Below are 21,512 nucleotides of genomic sequence, written 5' to 3' on the forward strand. Positions count from 1 at the left end.
AAGCACTTTGAGTAGTCAGAAGACTAGAAAAGCACTATATAAGCTCAAGTCCATTTACCATTACCATTTACCTTAACTCACACATCATCGCTGTTCTTATTTAAGCCAGGAATGTAAAAAGTACAATCATAACAGTAGAATAAAAACAGAGTGGAATAGAGAGAAAATCCATGTTTTCATTTAATTTCTGATTTATCAGGATGCTAAAAAAAACAGTAAATAATTCAAGGCAAACACACACTTAAAATGTAAAATATAAAGTGCATTATATTTTATTTGATTTACAGATAAGGTAGGCAGTTATCCAAGAACACAGCATCAGAAGAAAAACCATGGAGATTAGCATCCACGTGGTCCAAACTGACACTACAAAAAAAGAGGAAACAAAGAGGTTAAACATTTTGAAACATATAGTTACTTACAACAATTTTAAATATATATATACACATGTTATAGTCAACATCTCTGTGATAAGATATAAGACACACACACCTGTGGTTGCTGCCTCCCTGCGTATGCGTTTGACCGGAGTGGGTAAAAGATGGAGAGAGGAGTTCAAAGGGTGATGAAAAGCGACAGTGTGGTTCTCGTTTATCGGGTAGTGGCACTGAATTGTCAGTCTGAAACACAAGATATCAACACAATTATCTTATTTAAATGACATACTGAGTAAAGTTTAAGAGTTCCTCACCTGTAGGGAGAATCTCTGTGAATAAGAGGATCCTTGGAAGGCAGAAAATCTTGACTGTAACTGATCTGGTTTTCATATACGAGGAAGTTTCCTTCAGCCTGGGGAAAAACAAGATCAAGATGAAGAGGTGTTATTTGCTGTGTGAATTTGGAAAAATAAAAGGGTCTCTTACATTCATAGTTGTCCCACAGGAGTCCATGCTGAAGCTGAACAGGGCTCTAGCACTGTCCGTCTCCATGGGAACACAGCCCGGGTCCAGTAGGGTGGTTCGGTTAGGTTGAGCGGGCGGGATTGTGTGGGTGGTGTCAACTACTGCCACTATCCTCCCGTCTGGCAAACATACTGTAAGAGAAACACTGTGAGTGTCAGGGTTATGTTAACTAACACTTAGACTTGTTCATGCTTCAGTTGTGGCTTGCAGTGCATACACAGGAACTCTCTCACAGGGAAGGTGCATTCATGGACGAGACGGTCCTCTGGTTTCAAGGACTTTGCATCCACAACAGACACCTCAACTCCAGCGACAAAACCCTTCAATGTAACCTCCTACATGGGACAAGAAATCTTCAAAATCACAGTAAGAATAATCACACAAATACGCCATGAGTGTATTATCCATATCTCATTTGAATCCTCTCTGTACATTAAGACGGTTTCAAGAGGACAAACCCCAGGCTGGTTTCTGATCCTTGATGGTTCATTTACCGATCTCCTTATCAGATTCAGTGAGACAAAAGATGAAATGTTCTCTCATATAAGGTTAAAAAAATAAGCTATGATTGGTCACCCCGTAGTTCATCACGGGGCTGGAAAGGGGGATCTCCACAGTCAAGTAGTCCTCCTCCGCCTCCAGCACAAGCCCACCCATCTTAACCAGGTCCCAGTCCACCTTACGCACTCCCAGGTAGAGCTCCCACTGCAGCTCAGACTGGGCCCCGTGGTGCAGCAGCACCAGCAGGCTGCTCTCTGTGCACTTCCCTTCAAGCTTTGGAGAAGATGATGCTGCGGATGCATTGAAAGGGGAATCAAAATATCAAGAATTTCTTACTTTCTGTCACTTTATAGCGCTCACATTGACATCTATTTACCACATGGCACCATTTTATCGTTCTCCTTCTTAAAATGCCGTTGTTAGCATTCATTCTTACATGTCTGGTTTTTCATCCCAGGCCGTTCAACACCAATATGGAAGACTTCTCCAAACAAACTTTAAAGATCAGCTTCAGTATCTCACCTTACTCATACTCACCTTTATATTCAACACTTGGCTCTATAGAGGTATGATGGTGTAAAACCTCTCCACTGGGTGAGATGGTAAGACTGAAGGTAAAAAAGATGCTGTACGTCTTAAAGCCACCACCTATATGCTGAGATCAGACAGCAGCTTGTTTCTCGCACGTTTTTCCACTTCTACACATTCCACTTCTACACAAAAAACTGCCTGTTAAATCTCACCTCTGGGATTACTTTTGGGTGTGACACCGGGAAAAGAACTCGGTAGGAGTGACTCCCGTTGGGATGGGAGAGTTTGGACACGCTGAGGTCTTTGTCGCTCAATGTTTGGTTGCTGTAGGTCCAAATTAGGAGGTCACCACTACCGTCCACCGTCACCTTCTGGAGAGAGACGTCAGCTGCAAAGACGCCCAAAGTGACAGAAAAGAATCCCTCTGACGGGACTGTGTCTGAGCAGAGAGACAGAAAAGTGATGAAAGTATAAATGAGCTGAAGAGTTAAATTGTGCACTAAACATCGATTTTTCTGTGAACTCTGATGGCTACGACAAAAGGATAATCTTCTGTTCTTTTTATTACACAACATGCATGGAGAAATGCGCCTATAAAAGCCTTACTGTCTGTGAAAATGGGGATTTGTGGGATGAGAGGAGTCTTAAGGAGCCTGAAGCAGCGATACTGTGTGAGAGTCCAGCGCTCATCCTCCCACTGACTCATGAAGAATAGATCCACCAACATAGCCTGACTGTACTGTCCCCTCAAAACACCACTCTGAAAGAAACACAAAAGATAAACTTAAACCTTTATCGGGCACTTCTATGAATACTGTGTTCTCTGTAAAATGACGACTTTTTGATTTAAACGTTTGATTTAGGGGTCTTCATGACTGATACATACAACAACTGCTCCAGTTGCTGTAAAATGGGTCATAAAGGCATAATGGAAACGCTGCGGGCAAGTGTGCTTTATCAATATACCTCTCGAAAAAATTGCTTACGTTTGCAACTGATAAACTCACATTGTCAATCTAAAAGTCTGACAACATAATGGACAGGATCCTTTTAAGGCATCGGCAGACAAACTAAAATGACTTGTCCAGGACTCTAGTTTCTTTGGATTAAGTGATGTTACAGATATTTCTGGTTTGATAAAAGCGTCTTAACTTAAGTCTCACTCACTGTAGTGTTATGTTCTGTAATGTTGTCAGATGCTTGAAATTACAATCTCAGCCTTTCGTTGGCTACAGTACTTCAATCTGTTGGATCAATTACAAACTATTTACCTCTTACAGTAGTTAGATGTGTAAAATTAGGTACCATAATTACAAATATTTCAAGGCTGTAATTTGAAGAGAGTTAAGTGCAGTTCAGGCCAACAAAGACTTGTCCTGGTTTCCTATTTTTCAACCTACTCTGAAGTTAAAAGTATCCTTTACTTCTGGAAACATGGCTAGTTATTGCTCAGATGTAACCCTAACCCTCCATGTTGATGAAGCTTTAGGCTGAAATGTGTCTGTTTTTGATCTGTACCCTGATGCTTTACCCAAATGATACCTGACTTTTCTATTTTCATGTAGTCTTCAAGTATTTATTTCCATTTGAGTGGGCTCTTTTTTTCTGCTGTTATGGCTCAGATGTACCCAGGTGGTGTAGTCATATAGCTTGCGTTGTTTGTATACCCTGATGTGTCCGCCACTGTCTCCTAAAGGAATCCTGACCTCCACTCTCCCCTCCTGCAGGCCCATCTTAAATCCTCTTTCTTTAAACTCTGACTCAGTCAGACTCTGGCCGTTCATCCCGATCCTCACGCCTTTGTCCTTAAACTGACCGTGGACTAATGGAGACAGAATTAAAGGAACCGCCCACAGCAGGTCAGGCCCGTCTGCTGCAGCGTCATCTGGGAGAGAAAAAGGAGACATTTCACTTTGAAGTCTGACAGTCACCAAGTGATGTAATGATAAATGATACTCACTCAGGGGACAGGCAACAGTGACGTCAACAGACAGAAAGTTGCTCTCAAGTCTGAACATGAGTGTTGCTCTGACGATCTCTAAATCCGCTCCCGTCTCCTGGGAAAACAGAAACACCCAAATGCAACACCCACTCAATAACGGTATGATACTCCTGAGTAAACAATATCATATCTGACTACCTTGATAAGGTATGAGAGGGGGGAGGAGTAATGACAGCGGAGGATGAGGTGCGAGCTGCTTAGGGAGATGTGGTAACCCAGAGCAGCAGCTTTAGTTGGGGACAAGACCCTCGCTTCATGTGGAGGGTGGTCCGCTGTGTGGAACATCACAGCCAGGTCTGCTCCATCAGATCCCTGATGAGACACAAGCTGTTTTCACACATGCTGGAACACTTTGTAGAACATTTTAGGACTGGGGAAGGAGGTATCAGGATGCAGGACGTGACGCAAAAAGGACGCTGTGGTTGTCATGTTCACAAAACGTCCAAGACGAAGAGAGAAGAACATTTGAACAATAACAGTTTTTGCCTTCTTATCATTGCTACGTGTCCTTTAATGTAAGGACAATATCAACTTGTTGGCTGGCCTGAATCGTTAGGAAAATTCAGGCTGAAAGATATGGCCGCCCGTGTTCACAAATGTAACTCACCCCGAAATGTCTAAATCTGTGCATGAACACAGATGTGTAGTGAAGTAATATGACATCACTGATAAAAAAAAACGTGATTAGCCACAACCTCTGCAAATAGGCATGGAAAAGACATAATCTGAGGCATTTATATACCTTCTTCTGATTTTTGGATGTTACAGGCAGGACAGGTCGCTGGACAGACACCTGCAGAGAAAAAGAGGAGGCTTCATTTTTCCTCATTCAAACTGTGTAAATCCTCTACAACCCCTGAACATGTCGGAACATTTAACCTTCAAGTTCTGATGAAAAAGTTGATTGAAGGATACAAATTGCCAGAAAAAAAATAATAATGTAGGATTAGTGTTGTATAACTAATACTGAACAGTTATTCTTTTCAAACCTGTGATGGTTAGAAACGTTGAATCTTCCATTACTTGGGATTTTTCTCTTCTATTTGTGTAAGTTTCCTTCTTTTGGTCTTGTAATTAGAATACATTCTCTTATTCTTCGGGGATAAATCCAAACTTATTATAACCTAGCACGTCCACCTTTGAATCTGTTTCCTCTTCGGTTCTAGAGCAGATACAATCCAGCAGCATCCATGTTCTTTCTTCCCCCCTTTGGACTTTTATTTTGAAGGACTTTTACTGAAACTAGTTCTTATCTTTAACCGCTCTCTTTAATCTCTCTGTTATTAATTAGAGAGGAGATAATTAAAAGGTGTGAATAAGACTCTATATCTGTCTACACAGGTTATTGACTCACCTCCATGTAGTTTTCCTCACAGACGATCTCTCTGGGGCTCCACTGACCCTGAAGTAAACAGTGAAGCTGTAAGGGATACACCTCCTCCTCCCCATCAGCCTGTACGTTCACAAACCACAGACGCAGGTGATAGTCTGTGTCTGTCTGCAGAGGAAAGACAATGAAGTGTTGGGCTGTTATGAATTCAAAAAGCATAAAAATTAGGAGAAGTATCTACCTTGCTTTGGACATGGCAGGCGAGGAAGGAAGCTCTGAATACCAGGTCTCCTACATCACTGATGATGACGCTGTAACCGCAGAGTGTGGCCTCCTGATCAGTCAAGGAGTGGAGTCCATACTGGTCTGGTGAATTACAGGAAAAGGTCTTCATCTTCAACTTCAACTTCAACTTCAACTTCAACGACTAATATCTTTACTGGAGCCCAGTGTCTCATGAAGTATGAAGAAATGTACCTTCAAAGTCAAAACGTGTCTTTAGACCGAGGAAACTGGACTTGACCGATAGCGAAAAGTGACGCTCAAGACATCTGGTCTGAAATCTTCCTGAAAACATAAAGAATCAATTCACGAGTAAATCCATTAAACAATGCAGAGGGTGTCATGTTAGCTAAGCTGTAAGGACATTAAGAGTAGATTCTTATTAAAAAAAAAATAAAAAAAAATCAACAAAATGATTTCTATTTTGAATATTTTGTTTTTTAGTATAGGCAACTGCACACCAGTGTGACACATCTTATGGAATTTGATTTAAATTAGATTAATTTCTGTCATTTTTGCAGCCATTTTTCATATCCAATTATCTTAAAAGGAATATTCATATTTTAAAAAAAAGGGGCGGGGGGGGGGGGGGGGGGGGGGGGGAAGTTGTGCTTTTTGATTCAACAGTTTAATGAACAGGTGCACTACAATAACACTACCTGTATATCCACCTTGTATTATAGGCCTCTGTACCCTGTCTATCAATTCAAACAGCAGCCTTGACTTGTGTTATTTCCCCCGGGGTGAGGGATATTTTTATAATGCTATGTAAACCTCTAAAGTTGCTATATTAACACATTTAACAGCATGGCTGAGGATACACAGTTTACCTGGAGCTTTCACAGTTCACTGCTTCTCCGTCAGGCCTTGCCAACATAGTGACGCAGACAAATTCATTCGAGGTGTTTCTGTGCTGGTCTTACCTGTCGGCACTGAGCTCGTCACACAAACAGGTAAGGCGAGCAGCAACGCCACACTGCAACAGAAACACACAGACCGTCACAAGTGTTGCAGGTTTACCACACTGTGACGACTTTAAAACTAGAAACTCACCCACACACAAGAAGCCAACATATATTCATTTTTCCGAGAATAAGTGCACATTAGGTTGAGTCGACTTGAAAGCTGTCGGGAAAACGTCGTCATCTTTATTCAACTCACCTGTTGATTTAGAAGCCAATTAGGAGCTACATTTTCTTTGCCTTGCTTCATCTTGATGGAAACAGCGAATAAAAGCCTACACACACACACACACACACACACACACTCCCTCTCATTTAGGTTTATTTAAAGAAGAAACTTCAAGGATAATTCTTGAGTCATAAATAAAAGAAGGCTGCGTCGTTTGAGGCTCAGATTAAATGTGATGTTACAGTGACACCTAGTGGACAAACGTATGCAGTTGTTTACTGTATTGAACTGGGATTAAACAGTGGAAACGACCATTACTTTTCTGTATCATAAACCTATCAGCATACAAAGTCTCAGCCTTTATTGTTACATAATTTACTCAGTCTTAAACTACCTCTGTACACAGAAACATTAATGTAGCAGCTAGTTTCAAAGCCTATAGCTACTTATACTTTAACTTTACTGGGTTTTTTTTTTTTTAATGAAGGATTTTGACTTTTAGTGGAGTTTTATTTTTCATATCAGTTTTTGTATCAGTATATTTTTACAACACTGGGAAGATAGCATTACTGTTTTTTCTTCCTCTCAAGCAACAGTAGTGATTGTTGCTTCTATGTAAGCTACATAATTTAATTCAATTAGTCTCATTTATGGTAATGCATGAATGATTGAATACAAAATGATGCATCACCACATGCTCTCTCTTTTTAACAAGCACTCATATAAAGTGACTGCACAACATTTAGCAAGCAGCATTTTTCACATGCAAATGAATGCTAAGTTGTTCTGTTACCTGAAGCTAAAAAATTCAAATAAAGCCCATTTATTGCTGTTTTCGGAGTCAGTGATAGTCATAGTAACATGGTTTCACAAACGTGAACTAATTTGATCTGACCTACACCGTTTGTTTACTTTTATTTGTCCGTAAAAACGACATAAAAGTGTATCTTCCCTAAATGTAGGGAAGATACTGCCCCCCCACTGCCTGTGCACAGCCCCTTCAATCTGTCATCCATAGGATCCTGTTTGTGCATGTGTGTGTATTTCAGCACATGTGTGTGTAGCATGTTCAACAACTGAGTGTAAAACTCAGTAGTGCGGAGTATGTCATCGTCTATAATTTGAATATTTTCTTAACAGAGGAATATCTTACTTCCTGTTATAAAATCAAAGATAATGTGTGAGATATATGTTAATATTAACCACAGCATGTAGTATCCTGTGGCGTTGTGTGCATGCCCGCAGGAGGAGTAACTATAGGTGAAGATTTATAATGAACTCTGACACGCTGCTGATGTAATGACACTTTTCTATACCATGTACCAGCAGGTGTGGAGGATGTATTCATGTGATCAACATCACTGTTCAAACCGCCCCTCGCCACAGCTGGACGCCGTTCACCACATCCTCTCTGCTTACTTAAAGTGAAGTCGTGTCGTGATGAAAGACCTCAGACTGAGTAATCCCGCTTCTTACTGAGAGTCCTGTGGTGGGAATTAAAGGTCAGTGAGGATGCATGACTATGTTGGAGCGCAATTCAAGCTTAATGGGTGTGATTAATGAGGGGATGATAAATGAACACGAGAGGTGTCACACTCACAGTGGCGTGATTGATTCAGACAGAAAGATTTACCGTACTCTCTGAAGAGGGAGAAAGTGTTGATTAAAGGAAAACTATTATGAAGCCTTGACGATCTTCAGATCTCAGTCTGTTTAGTCGCCGAGACGTGTGTGGTAACGTAAGCAAAATCTTTTTTTTTTTTAAGATGTATTTTTGGGCTTTTTGTGCCTTTTAATGGAGAGATAGAGTCAGAAATCAGGGAGAGAGAGAGAGAGTGGGGAATGACATGCGGGAAAGGAGCCACAGGCTGGATTTGAACCTGGGCCGCCCGCTTTGAGGAGTACAGCCTCTGTACATGGACTGCGTGCACTAACCACTGCACCACCAGCGCCCCAACAAATTTAACGCAATTTGGATTTATAACCAAGTGGAAAAAAAAAACAAGGTCCTTGTGGCTGTGGCTCAGTTGGAAGAGTTGATCGTCTTTCAACCGGATGGTTGGGGGTTCGATTCCCAGCTCCTGCAGCCACATGTCCAATGTGTCCTTGGGCTGCTTCATCAGTGGTGTATGGATCTTTTTTTTTTTTTTTTTATGCCTTTATTGTAGAGACAGGACAGTGGATAGAGCTGGAAATCAGAGAGAGAGAGAGAGAGAGTAGGTAATGACATGCGGGAAAGGAGCCAAAGGCTGGATTCGAACCTGGGCCGCCCGCCTCGAGGACCATAGCCTCCATACATGGGGCGCACGCACCAACCACTGCGCCACCAGCGCCCCTGAAGTTACTTTTTAACTGCATGGAGTCCGCTCGTATTGATCTTATGTCCCCATTTTGGGTCCTACTCTGCGGGTTGACAGCCACTAAACTAAGTCAGAGCGGTTTCTCAGCGGGGCCGGTTGTGTTCCTTCTCATCATGTGTTACATAAAAAGATTCAATTCGATAAAAACTTCACGGAAAGTAAAAACTACTGTAGTAGTTTCTGCCTCGAACAATTCCTTTTCTTCAGACAGCAAACAAAACAAAAAAAAACACTTACTCGAGAGTTTTGTTTTGCAGCTTGACATTTAGCTGTTCTCTGTGTTTCTTTTCTTCTCTGACTCAAGTGACAGTATTACGGCTGGTGCAAAGCAGCCTCATTAACATTTGAGTCACATTGTGTCACTAACAGCTCCGCACAGCGTGACGGCCTCGCGTTCTGTGCAGGACACCTACAAAGCTGCTGCAGCTCATCACGAATACGATCATTCAATTATTCAATAACCATTCATTCTAATGGTTCTGTTTTGCTTCTAATATTTGACTTTTCAAAGTTACTGCAGTAGAATCTTTCGTCAACCTGAGATGTGACCGCTGGAGGTTCTGCACGATGTTGTCACAGCTAATGGTGATCTTAACCTGCCCGAGTGACACTTCTCTTTATAACCTCCACCTCCACACTTCTCCACCAATCACATTCTTTTGTCGGCTTGAGGATGAGGAGGATTTGAAGATGAAGAGCTGTATTTATCAGCGCGACACATCCTACTCAAACAGTTGTAACGCTCAGCTCCTCTGCCACCAAACTTTCTTACTGTTTCACTTGTATTTTTTTTGGGTTGGGGAAGCTTTTCTACATCGTCAGCTTGGAAGAAAGGATCAGGGGATTTAGAAGAAAGAGGAAAAAATTGGATTCTGTTTGAGTTGGAGATGCATCACTTTCAGGTTCAGGTGTTTTTTGTGGTTTTGTTTTCCTCGGTGCTGCTGCTGGAGGTCAGCGCTGCTCCACACTCAGACATGCTGACTGAAACACTGAGAGAAGACCTCGTAAACGACAAGGTGAGTGGCTAATAGATGAAAGGAAAAAAAGAGGAATATTTCAAATGCTGAAATGATGAAGGAGGTGATTCTCATGTGGAAATGAACAACTTTAAATTAGCTTATCAAGCGTCCATTCCTCCATGTTCTCCTTCAGGATCTCGCTCCTTTGCTCCTGCTGAAGCTCATGTCTGAACTGATGGCGGCCAGAGGGGACGAGATGCTCCCCGAGCCCGAGGAGGTGCTGGGAGTCAGAGAGGAGGTGATGAGGCGTCATCTTCCCCTCTCCCACAGGGAGCGCAAGGCGGGCTGCCGTAACTTCTTCTGGAAGACGTTCACCTCGTGTTAACACAAGAGGAGGAGTTCTTATTAAAAGCCTGCGTTTGTTTTTTTACTGTGTTTCAGGGTGATGAGTTCATCCTTGTCGGCTCACTTTGTTTGTAACCACCGTACGCTGCAGTGATAAGACTGTATGCTTGAAGATCGGCAGGGATGTACACAGCTTGTCAAATAAATGTTTCTGATTTTAAAGAATACGTTTGTGAAAGTTTTTTCTCTCTAATTTGCATATTAAAGGTGACGGTACCACAGTTAAATTTAGCATTCCCATAACATTTGGAGACTTGAAATAAGTCTGAGATATAGAGCATTTCTGTCTCCAGTAGCACTGAATCCTTCATTTCCCATGATGCAAAGCAATTCCACATTTCCTATGTGGTCTATTCAAGCTAAGATGTACACGCAGCCCTAAGTTGGTGCTTGTCAATCAAAAAAATGGATTCATTTTGAAGACATGGTCATGTAGCAGGGGTTCAGGTCTTATACAACAACCGTTACTGATGAGAAGCGTTCTCTACTGAGTCCATCCTGTTAGTCATTCAGCCAATGCAGCCACTCGACTAAAACAGCTTTATACACAAGGTCCATGTACACACGATTCTCACTCAATTTCTGCCTTTAAGGAAGATCCTTCAGACGTTCAGGCTTTAGAATTTTCTGATGAAGTGCCCCTTTAAGTTTTGTACATGACCTTGTAGTAAAAAAAAAAAAAGTGACAGACACAGTTCGACTTGTTGACTTTTTAATAATCAATTCTGTTACATTAGGAGAAAATCCTTCCATGTTTAGTTGCTCTCTCTTATTTAAAGTAACTACCTGCCTTTACACGTCATCACCTTCCTTTACTTCTTCTGAATTCATCAGCACAAACACACGTCTGCTGCAGTACCACAGGTTGCTGATCTATAAGCTCCAATTCACAGCATTTCAATCTGAACACGCAGTAAGGATCGATTATTAATGAAGGACAAATCACGACGGGGAAATAAGAAGGACGTGATTCAAGGAGTATGACACAAGAGTTGGCATGAGTGAGGATTTTTTTTAAAATGACACATTCATCATGAATGAAATGATAACTGACGGGAGGAAAAAAGCAGACTAATGTAAATAGTGAATATATACAATATGAGATAAATTAACAGATGAAGGCAGTTTTTAGCATGATCAAATCTGTCACACACAAAAGATTATTATTATGAAACTCAACGACATCCTTGAGGTAAGGCTTTTACATTTCTAGCCCTTTCAGGTACATCAATACAAAAAAAAAAAAACGGACGGAGAAACAGGCGGTTAAACACAATCGTAACAAACACTGTCGCTCCAAAGTTGACCACTTGGCCCACATTTGTGCAAGAAAGAGCAAAAATCTAATCCATAAGAGTTGGAGTTCATAATCACAAATTAAATTCCACTTTAAGTCAGAATAAACAGTTTGTAAAAAGTGTAAAGCTCATAAATGAAGCCAATATCTGCTTGAATTGAGTATAACTTCACTTTCCCCAAATGGCACATTTATAAACTCTTCACGGGGCTCAAGCTTCAGATTATAGGATGTTTTTTTTTTTAAGAAGCCACATCAGTGACCTACACCCTGATTTCCTTTAAACAGAAGAAAATGTTTGACTTCATTGCACCATCAACTTCAATGTAACAGTCAAGTATCAACCAAACATGACGTAGACATTCATGAATGCTATTAAGATTTAAAAAAAGAAAGAAAAAGGTTTGTTTATATTTATGTCAAAATGAGTTGTTTTTTTCCTAACAAATATTGTACTAGTGTGTAGTTAAAGCTAAAGAAAAAAGTAACAGAGTTCCGGGTAACTACACATTCCTTTTCGTCTACATTCCTCGTGCTATGAGGCTACTTCCCTGCGCTAGCCGCTACATGCTTTCCAGTTGGGAACCCGCCTATTATGTACAGTCACAGTTGTTCCATTTCGTGCTTTTACAATGCTCGTTTTGAGGCAGTTCTGTACAAATCCACATTTTTTTTTTTCTACAAGCCATCATCCCAGCTATCATTTGTGCCTCTCATCTGCAAAAACAAAAAATCCCTCATTTTCAGGTCTAAACCTATGAAATCCTTTTGATTCTTTCATTGTCTTTAATAGTGATAAGAATGTGCAAGCTAATCATTGAGCAGTACCGGTGTGGAGAAATGGGGATTGGAGCCCAAGCTGCCTGCAGGTCAGGCCACTGTCGTATTAACACTGAACTAAACATGAAAGATGGAGCTGCTGTGTACAGAAAAAAAAAAAAAGGAAGAAAGAATTGTAGAAGGACTTCTGAATTGAAGAAAAAAAAAAGTGTAGTGGCTGCTTCATCAGAGCTCAATTTGCTCTTTTAAATCTGTAACGCATTGCTTCTCTGCAAATTCAATTGCAGACTGACCCCAACAGAGGGCGCTGTAGCAAAGTTTATGTCGCTCATTATCAAAGCGACCAAGAAGAGAAAAAGTAGAGCACAGCAAGGGTTTCTATTTCTGTAGATAACTGTCCACTGTTTGTGGATATGAAAGGGTGGGAGGGCTGAGAAGGGCGGAGCCGATGTGAAGGGGTTTGTTAGCAGTCAGTGGAGATTTTGGCCGAGAGGTCCTGGATGCGGTGAGCGCTGCAGCTCTTGCACAAGATGTGGCCGTCAAGCGGGTAACAGCCTCGACCCTCTCCTTCAGACGACAGCAGGAGACCACATTCCTGAGGATTGAAGAAACTTCAATTGGACGCTCTCACATTGACAAATCCTGCACATTTGTGGCACTTAGGGTCTTGAAAGAAACAATATGATAATATAATCTTACATTTGTTATGTGGTGAAACATCCCAGCTTCAAAGATTTACAACAAAAACATAAAGACTGACTCATATAATGAGTCATCATTTCACTGAAGTAAACCACTTCAACCACCTCTCATGGACTCACCTCACAGATGTAACAGTTAACATGGAAGCTGCGATCAAGAGCTACAATCCTCACGGTCTCCTCCTGACCCTGTTCAGGCATGATGGGCTCCCCACACACTGAACAACGAGGTGCGTACTTTCTGTCAGGTGCAACAAGCAGCAGTATTTCCAGTTAGCAGACATGGCGATCACTTCTCCACACAGCTTTATTTGAATAGAAACAAAAATGTCAGAAAAAAAAGAAAAAGGGTCTTTGACCGCCTTTGTACCTGTGGAAGTCGTCTATGCAGTGTATCTGAGACGTTGCGTCCACAGTGAAGGGTACTCCATCCAGGCAGCAGTTACAGACTACACATGTGAAACAGCGAGGGTGGTACGCCTTCCCCATGGCCCGCAGGATCCGGTCCAGGATGGGCTTAGAGCACTTTGAACAGCGCTCTAATGTACTCTGACAAGAAAAGTACAAACTGTTATGTTTCATATTTTAATTAGGGATGATTTTAGTGGATGTGAAGGTTGAAGTGTCCCTCCAGGCCACCGTACAACTAAATAAAAACACTGTCATTTTGATATAATTAAAGTCTCTGTTGACTTACAATATAACAGCTCTCACAGTAACTCTTCTTGTCGAGGGCGTAGAACGGTTGCCCTCTGAGACGGGCGTGGCACGTGATGCAGGTAAAACACTCCACGTGGAACACCTGCTCCATGGCGATACAGCCACTGCCGTCACCGACCACGTTGTCACCACAGCGGGCACATCGACCTGAAACCAGACCATTGACGCCAAAGTCTAAATCTGATATCCGTTTTTTTTTTTTTTTGTATTTAAAGCCAGGCTTTGTAATGTCACAAGTCATTCATGTCATGTGTTAAGATCGTACCAAAAAAGTCCTCTACAGGGGGGTGGTTCATGTCATATACCAGCTTCTTGGTGAGCCGGTCCAACTCTTCCTCAGGCCTGGCTGTTGCCGACCCCTGCTGGATGAAAATGAAACAAATCGCACATGAAGCTAGGAGACCAAAAGCCCAGAATCCATGCCTTATGTAAGCAGTTAATATGAAATGCATAATACTTAAGGCTAGGTATCGAACATTAGCTGAACAAAATGTCTTGAAGTTGAAACGATAAGTACCAAAGGAGACCCTCTCATGACCATCCTGACATGCAAGTGTGAGATAAATCTTTTTTTTTTCAAACATGCTGGAGATGCAAACGTGTGTCCCTACCTTATTGGACTGGTAAGCCGGACTCTGAGCTGGCCCCGACCCTGTATGATTACTTTCCATCCCTCTCTTGGTCATTGGAACCTGGTTTACTCTTCCTCCCTTGTACCCCGCCTCAGAGTGCATCTCCTGAGCCTGTGATCCGGCATGAGAAGGGTACCAGCCCTGCTGACTTGTCTGAGCCTGAGGCGGGGGTCGTGACACGTGCTGGCGAGGAGGCGGAGGCGTGTATGCCTGCTCTGCCTGTCTACCAGATTGGGAGTAGGTGACGGGCTGAGCGGTCTTGACCTGCACGCTGAACCTGGGCCCGGTGGGGGTGGAGGCGGTGGTGTAGGAGGCCGGGACAGGCTGAGGGTAGGGCTTAGGGGTCGAGGAGGGGGAGTAGTAGTCCTGCTGGTGGGAGGTGGAGTACTGAGTGGACTGATGCTCGTTGGGATAGGCGGGTGATGAGTGGTATTGGCCGTGGGGATGAGGTGGGTAGCCCATAGAGGGCCGAGCCTGAGGAGGGGCTGCGCTCTGGTGGGCAGGCTGGTAGTGATCCCCTGAGAGGTATTTGTTGTAAGGCACATTGTCGTACAGCTGAGGGGAGTCAGAAGAGTTCTAACATTCAGTACTGGTGGCAGAGTGAGCACAGGGATGATGAAAAACAAAAAGGAAAAATGTTTAGTTTATCACCGTACTTGTGTGCTGGAGTCCTGCGGGTGGCTGTCTAGATCAGCCAGCATGCTGGTGAGGGAGTCGATGTCCGCGTCGATTTTGGAGTGATAGTTCGCTGGTTTGTCAGGACCGCGATGCTAACAACACATAAAGATGATTTAATGTGACGGCACAGGAAGTGGATTCAAAATAACACAAGAGCAAAACTGTTCAATGTCTCTACTTGGAAGATGACCGCTCAGAGATTGTTTAGCATGGAGATCAAAACGCCGAAGTGTAAAAAAATAAAATAAAATTGTCAACTTGCTGAAAGAAAATGCACCCACCATGAGTTCGTAGCTGTCCATGTGTGGGCTCCAGTTGCGATCTTCTTTGGAACCATGGGGAGGGGTGTAGTAGTGGTCGTTAGGCGAGTGATGAATTGGCCCGCCTTAACGTGAGAATACGAAACGTCGTAAAAAAATGTTCCACAACAACCTCACATTAGATATTTCCCAGATTTGCTCCAGACATATTGAGGTCTTGGAAATAAAGAGGGAAACTCTGAAGGCACAACATATTTAAATTTAGGTCAAAGTCTCCTAGAAGCACGTTTCTGAATTAGAGACGTGTGCAGGAGTTGTCTTTTTTTGTGCTTTTATTCAACTCTTTTATAACTTTTGCTTAAATAACAAATAAATATTTTTCTATGCTATGGATTTCAATGAGTGCTATTGATTTTATGTATATTTCTTTACATACTTATCCACAATATTTAATGAATAAATTCCGTAATGCTATCAATAAACTACTTTTTATAGGATGCAAAGGTGCACTTTTGGTATGGCTGCCACCCCTGACTCATGTAAGTGACTAGTGGTTCTCTTACCTGTGGGACCTGTGGGACCAGTAGCCATGTATCTGTTGGCCATCCCTCCTCCTCCTCCTCCTCCTCCACCTCCTCCTCCTCCTCCGTTCTGGTCATAGGGTCCATACTTTGGCCGGAAGTCAGACATCCCCTTCTTGATGGGGGCTCTATAGATCGCTGACCCTGCAGAGTGGGACATCTGGGGGACGGCTCGCTCCGGGCTATCCAGAGTCCTTGGTGGAAGCCAGGTGGGACCAGACATAGCAGGCTTCAGGGACAAAAAAGAGAAAAATAAAGTTCATCTGCAGTGTGCTATAGTTGTCATTTTGTTGCTCTGGCTATGTTTGCAGCTTTTGCACAGCTTTGGCTGCTGTGTGTATTCACATCAGAAACCAATGGAAACAAGGGGATGCTTCATATTTTGTTTCCTATGGCAACAGGGACACACAGATTGAACAATAGGCTTGTAGTGGAGGAACAGGAAGACAGAAGCCCTTCTGAAAGATCGGGGATTTCCAGCTGGCCCTGAAACATGTGCATGTATGCTGGTGTTTTTTTTTTTCTTCTTCAGATAAACACCTCCTCAGCACACTAACTCGTACACAGATACACAAACAGGTGGTTACCCCTTGCCTGTTGTCCCCCCACAATGGTTATTGTCTTCAGATGTTTACACTCTGGTATGATTGATTTCCAAATGAAGAACAGACAAAAACAGGCCAGGATACAGTGTGTAAAGTGTGTCTGTACACACATGGACACCTGGCTCATAACAATATGTTATGTATTCTCTCTGTGGGGGTAAATAACAACACACAGCTGAGCCGACAAAGTGCTGACTTGCCCCATCGGGCCTTTATGAAAATGTAGATCTCAGAAATGTTTAGTGCCACAAATTCGGAAAACAAAAAGATGCTCAAAGAAGGATCTGATGATTGGGCATGGATTAATTGTTTTGACAGTTTTTTGGGGGGGGAATATGCCAAACAAGCATGGGAATGATGCAAGTACCTCTAGAAAAAAAACATTGTGTGACTGACTGGATTGAAGGCACATAAACATTGTCAGAGAGGAGAAATTAACAGGCCTAACCCACTCAGATTGATTGTATGTGGGGTCGTCATAAATCCTTGTTTGTAAGAGGATTAAAGTGATGAGCGAGAGGATGCCGGAGACAAACAAGCACAGATACAGCGCTTAAAAAACGCCTTTAAAGTCTCTTGTATTTGCTTTTATATGTTCCACCAGATCACCACTTTGATTCATGTTGTTGTGGTCAACAGACAGTGAATGCATGGGGCTTCAGTGACAGGGAAACACGTGGAGAGAAGAGTGACCACATCGCCTCCTCTAACGATCTGAATTAAGCCCCTGTCTGAATCCGGATGAGCATGATACTCAAATCCGCGGATTGCTGGGCCAGGAAATTAATTGGATTGAATTTATCACACTGAAAAGCCAATTGGGTTTTTTTTTTGTTGTTGTTTATTATTCATAGAACTTGTATAGATGTTTACATTTGTTTACTCGCCAGGGACTCCTGCTAGGCGTTAAGAAAATACGCAGCAACCAAATGTCAAAGTTGATGACAGTAACGAGAGTGAAGCGCGACAAATAACAAGGTCCACATCCGTTTGATTGAAGTTCAAAATAAAATATCTTCACCTTGAAGCCTTTTTACTATCACAAAGTTGACGTATTTAGATAACTATAAATATAAATACATCTCAAATACGTGGGAGAAATGACACGATTACCCAAAATGCACCCACCCTGAGCAGTGCACGTTTTTCTAGGGTGTTTCCATGCTTTTATTTTGAAGGCAAAATGCTATAGTTAGCTCAATGTTTGACACAGTGTAGCGACATATATCCTACTTAAATTGAACAATTAAAAAATAAGCCAGCATGAAGTTTGACAATTTGGGTGAGTCGTTTTTATATACATCGCAAACATTTTCTCCAAGACATGTTTGAAAGCATTTCCTACCTTTTACAGTACCTTTACAGTGACTCTCCTCTTCCATTCAGGCTCATCTACAAATGAAGAACAAGCATTGAGGCTGTAAATATTCAGAGAACATATCACACAAGACAGAAAAAGCCCCTAACGAAGGATAATTAGCAACAATTAATTTAATAACAGGCTTGTTTACTTGTTTGCTAGCCTGTTTTGAACTCGTGCCTTGCCTCCAGGCTAACTTAAAACACAACCGAGGAGGAAACAATGGAAACACCTACCGCCAGAAACCAGCCACACAAACACTATGTCTACGTGCACACGTTCAAAGGCCAGAGAAAGTTATCCCCAAATAACTTTCTCGTTGCTTTAGCGTCGTTAACCTACTTTGTGACGGATCCTCAGGCCTTTAGCTGCAGCCGCAGATCCTCACTGCATTCCCAATGTGTGACGTAGCTGCTAATGCTGTGTGTGTGTGTGTGTGTGTGTGTGTGTGTGTGTGTGTGTGTGTGTGTGTGTGTGTGTGTGTGTGTGTGTGTGTGTTGGGGGGGGGGGGGGGGTCTGTCACATGCATGTCTGAAAATAAACAGAAAACTGATCTAAAGTGAACAGAGATAATCCCAGAACCATATTTAAATGTAATAATGATTTCTATGACAAGAAACCCAGATTTTCAAAGCTTTATAGGCAGATATGTATCGTTTATATGTTATATAAACATTAACTACAAAATGTTTTCAAAAAACCCAGATAAAAGACAGTTTTGCGGGTCTTTTTGACGTATTTTTAAGATAAAAACAGTATAAGTACAAGTGCACTTTTTTTTTTTTGGGAGTGTGACTGTGTTACTTAAAATGGCAATACTGTTTAACTTTTATCTAATTAAAAAATAAATATAGTATTTTCCCTAAAGTTTGTGAGGACTACTAATCATCACAAATGATGTTCAACACACAAAATGGTTATGTACATTACAGTAGCCGTATGCACGTTAACATAAATTCATTTGTGAAAACTTTTTAAACTGGTGTGCTAATGTCATGGCTTCGTTTATGTGCATGTTAAATGAAATACTTTTGTTTGGATTTTTTGAGTGTACAGTTTTTGTCATAATGTATTTTTAATCTATGTATCTACTTGTTTACTACCCTGAACATGGAAGTCAAATGCTTCCTCTATATTTTGTGGTTCATGAGATTTGGGTCAACTCTCTCTCTCCCTGTTACCCCCCCCCCCCCCATCCACCCTCTTTCTTCTTCCTCCTCCTGCTTCACCCATCGCCACTTTGGAGGCCTTCTGCTTTCCCTGAGGCACTTTTTCAGAGGAAAGGTTTCATAACTGTATTATTATTATTATTATTGTATTACTTACTGTGTGTCTCTGCCAATAGGAGGAAAAACAACTGAGGCTACTCCCTGGGATATCCCCGCTTCCTCCCCCTCCTCCGCCAAGCCCAGAAGCTGGGTCCTGTTTGCCCTTATATGTCCAGAGGCTCTGCAATCAAAGGAAGAGGCCGTTTAAGCTGATCTGTTATTGTTGCCGGAGACATCAACACTTTGGCACCAACTTGGGAGGTTTGAAGCCAAAGCATCACACAATGTCACATAAACAATGTGGTTCTGTCCAGGCAACCAGGAAACCGCAAAAAAACAGGGGAATCCCCGCTTTTGTGCATTTAGGAGTGACAATTAAATAGATGTTGAAATTTAAATAAGCTGCTGAAAAGAAACAGATTAAGAGATATTTTAGAAATGCATTACTAGTTAAATGCAAGTCAATCAGAGTCTTAAATGTGATGCTCAGAAGTGGCAGCTCTGCACTTTGTCAAAAAGGGGTCGTGATGAGCGCTGTCACATGGGCTAAGATGCAGGAAGTCACTATGAGCTCTACCATATCTTGCCAACGGGATGGACTCAATGGCTTCCGCCCATTTCTGAACCTGTTTAGTAATGTTCTCACTTTTCCTCAACCAGCCCCCCCCCTCATCCGTTCCTCTAACAAAGCCTGGAAGTAGCCGAGACCTACACCTCCCCCTCTGTTTTCTTAATCGTTGTTTTCCTTTTTTTTTTTTTTTTTTCTTTTTTCAAAGCACACAATTGATCTGACCTCCATCCAGAGAAATAAAAGCTTAAGTACACGCACACAAGCTTTACACCATATGCTCACGTTTCTGATGAACGTTTTTTAAAGAATAACCAAAAAAACGTAATATTCAACTTCGACACATTTGCTTTTCAATAAACAAATCTATGATATATATTTAACTTCTATAAATAGCTCACCGTTAAACTCCCTGGGTCCAACCAAGCAACTCGACATGATGTATATGTATCAAAGTGTCTCCTGGTTCCACTGCAGGAACAGTTGTACTGTTTAATACACTTAAATCATGGAAGACACAAATTTAAAAGAATACTTAAATATTTTTTGCCATTAACAGTTGGGGCTGCTTATTAGCAAAAATGGGGCAATATGATGCATGTCAATAAATTGGGGGGGTTGCAATTCCAAATATTGATTCAGCAAGCCAATATTCTGCTAGTGGAGCTAGAGGCTCTTTAGGGCGAGTAGAATCACTTCTATCTGAACCTGAGCTTTCCCTCTTCCATCACTGCAACACCTGATGGTTTGCCGTTTCCCTGGCAAACCAAGAGATCTCCGCGTGGGGCTGCCTTAAAAACCGCCTACCTTCTCTGGTCAAAACAAAAACATACTATTCCACACAGGAATCAAAATTTAGAAGGAGGACATACTGGCTGCTGAATTGTTGACAAAAAAGCCAGCACGTCAACAAAGCATGTTTCCTAAATATGTGACAATATAGTAAGGTCAGTTAATTGAATGAATTCAGCAGATATCTTACATATTGGTTCTTTACATCAGAATGTCGGTATCTGCATTTGTTTTTCTCACAGTCCCTGTAATATTACTTTTCATGCAACCTAAAAAAAAAGAATACAACATGTGACAAAACAAATATAAAAGAAATTGCTGTTTGCATGTAAACAATTGATTTAAATCCACCCATACACCATGTTTGAGATGGATAAACATAACATTAAACAATATTTAAATACTATATTACAATATTTTAAATAAAATATAATATAGTGTGTCAGTATTGTATTGCAACCTTATTAAACACAAGCTGCGCACACTTTGTCAGGCAGCAGATAGTGGCCATGTTTTCTATGACAAGTCAATTATTTCACTTTTTCTAAAAAAAAAAAAAAAGGTTGATTTCTCCAGATACTAATTTAATTCATCATGAAAAAAAATGTCAATTTAAAACCCGCTAACAGGATATAATTGTTATTGTCTACATTGTTGGTTGTTCATCGTATTGGAATTAAGAAACTGTTCCAAGCAGGGCATTGGCTTCCATACTTTTACAATCTGTAAAGCCATGAGCTCACTAAATCTTATCAGTAAAAGTTCAACCAAGCCTCTCGTTAGCAGAGATGTGTCAGCTGCATCATCCTGTAAGTACAGCTTTCTATCTGCCCTTTTCTCCTCCCTCTTCAATGTCTCCTTCTGTGA

At 41.6% G+C, this 21,512-nt stretch overlaps 3 protein-coding genes and 1 long non-coding RNA gene across 10 annotated transcripts; 2 read left to right on the forward strand and 2 right to left on the reverse strand.

The window, feature by feature from the left end:
• Nucleotides 1-241: 241 nt before the first annotated feature.
• On the reverse strand, nucleotides 242-6,690 carry LOC109980733 (uncharacterized). Of its 3 annotated transcripts, none has more exons than XM_029276477.2 (18): nucleotides 6,602-6,690; nucleotides 6,472-6,524; nucleotides 5,744-5,833; nucleotides 5,508-5,632; nucleotides 5,291-5,434; nucleotides 4,679-4,729; nucleotides 4,075-4,248; nucleotides 3,895-3,988; nucleotides 3,602-3,819; nucleotides 2,541-2,694; nucleotides 2,147-2,373; nucleotides 1,941-2,058; nucleotides 1,479-1,693; nucleotides 1,120-1,237; nucleotides 864-1,033; nucleotides 692-789; nucleotides 493-620; nucleotides 242-366 (listed from the first exon to the last, which is right to left on the reverse strand). In XM_029276477.2, exons 1-18 carry the CDS (start codon nucleotides 6,628-6,630, stop codon nucleotides 266-268), a joined length of 2,307 nt encoding a protein of 768 aa, XP_029132310.2. In that variant the 5' UTR covers nucleotides 6,631-6,690; the 3' UTR covers nucleotides 242-265. The 3 variants fall into 3 exon arrangements, with proteins under 3 accessions (XP_029132310.2, XP_020484887.2, XP_029132314.2); XM_020629231.3 differs by having other exon boundaries at nucleotides 3,895-3,991; XM_029276481.2 differs by lacking the exons at nucleotides 242-366; nucleotides 493-620; nucleotides 692-789 and having other exon boundaries at nucleotides 880-1,033; nucleotides 1,136-1,237; nucleotides 3,895-3,991.
• Nucleotides 6,691-9,414: 2,724 nt separating this feature from the next.
• Nucleotides 9,415-10,559, forward strand: sst5 (somatostatin 5). The gene is made up of 2 exons (XM_020629232.3): nucleotides 9,415-10,055; nucleotides 10,192-10,559. Exons 1-2 carry the CDS (start codon nucleotides 9,927-9,929, stop codon nucleotides 10,381-10,383), a joined length of 321 nt encoding a protein of 106 aa, XP_020484888.2. The 5' UTR covers nucleotides 9,415-9,926; the 3' UTR covers nucleotides 10,384-10,559.
• A 543-nt stretch (nucleotides 10,560-11,102) lies between these two features.
• On the reverse strand, nucleotides 11,103-18,466 carry trip6 (thyroid hormone receptor interactor 6). 5 transcript variants are annotated; one of them, XM_020629167.3, is made up of 11 exons: nucleotides 18,360-18,466; nucleotides 18,003-18,049; nucleotides 16,035-16,281; nucleotides 15,493-15,596; nucleotides 15,190-15,303; nucleotides 14,513-15,088; nucleotides 14,167-14,260; nucleotides 13,879-14,048; nucleotides 13,552-13,730; nucleotides 13,302-13,422; nucleotides 11,103-13,075 (listed from the first exon to the last, which is right to left on the reverse strand). In XM_020629167.3, the coding sequence occupies exons 3-11, from the start codon at nucleotides 16,273-16,275 to the stop codon at nucleotides 12,944-12,946; spliced, it is 1,731 nt and encodes a 576-aa protein (XP_020484823.2). In that variant the 5' UTR covers nucleotides 16,276-16,281; nucleotides 18,003-18,049; nucleotides 18,360-18,466; the 3' UTR covers nucleotides 11,103-12,943. The 5 variants fall into 5 exon arrangements, with proteins under 5 accessions (XP_020484823.2, XP_020484821.2, XP_065806389.1 ...); XM_020629165.3 differs by having other exon boundaries at nucleotides 14,167-14,263; XM_065950317.1 differs by having other exon boundaries at nucleotides 14,167-14,263; nucleotides 18,015-18,049; nucleotides 18,360-18,456.
• Nucleotides 17,827-21,188, forward strand: LOC136177348 (uncharacterized). Its single transcript, XR_010664985.1, has 2 exons — nucleotides 17,827-17,939; nucleotides 19,363-21,188. It is a non-coding gene; the product is annotated as an uncharacterized lncRNA (long non-coding RNA).
• The last annotated feature ends 324 nt before the right edge of the window (nucleotides 21,189-21,512 follow it).

This window comes from Labrus bergylta, chromosome 22 (assembly GCF_963930695.1).
Source record: "Labrus bergylta chromosome 22, fLabBer1.1, whole genome shotgun sequence".
NCBI lineage: Eukaryota > Metazoa > Chordata > Actinopteri > Labriformes > Labridae > Labrus > Labrus bergylta.

Bases quoted from the DNA above. Each gene is read 5' to 3' on its own strand.
- sst5 (XM_020629232.3), top strand. From the start codon at position 9,927: ATGCATCACTTTCAGGTTCAGGTGTTTTTTGTGGTTTTGTTTTCCTCG. The intron at 10,056-10,191 runs GTGAGTGGCTAA...GTTCTCCTTCAG, and splicing joins AAGACCTCGTAAACGACAAG to GATCTCGCTCCTTTGCTCCT.
- LOC109980733 (XM_020629231.3), bottom strand. From the start codon at position 6,630: ATGAATATATGTTGGCTTCTTGTGTGTGG. The intron at 5,834-6,471 runs GTAAGACCAGCA...TTATGTTTTCAG, and splicing joins GACGAGCTCAGTGCCGACAG to GAAGATTTCAGACCAGATGT. The intron at 621-691 runs GTGAGGAACTCT...CTTGTGTTTCAG, and splicing joins CACAGAGATTCTCCCTACAG to ACTGACAATTCAGTGCCACT.
- trip6 (XM_020629165.3), bottom strand. From the start codon at position 16,275: ATGTCTGGTCCCACCTGGCTTCCACCAAGGACTCTGGATAGCCCGGAG. The intron at 15,597-16,034 runs GTAAGAGAACCA...TCTCACGTTAAG, and splicing joins TGGTCCCACAGGTCCCACAG to GCGGGCCAATTCATCACTCG. The intron at 15,304-15,492 runs GTGGGTGCATTT...ATGTGTTGTTAG, and splicing joins TGGACAGCTACGAACTCATG to CATCGCGGTCCTGACAAACC.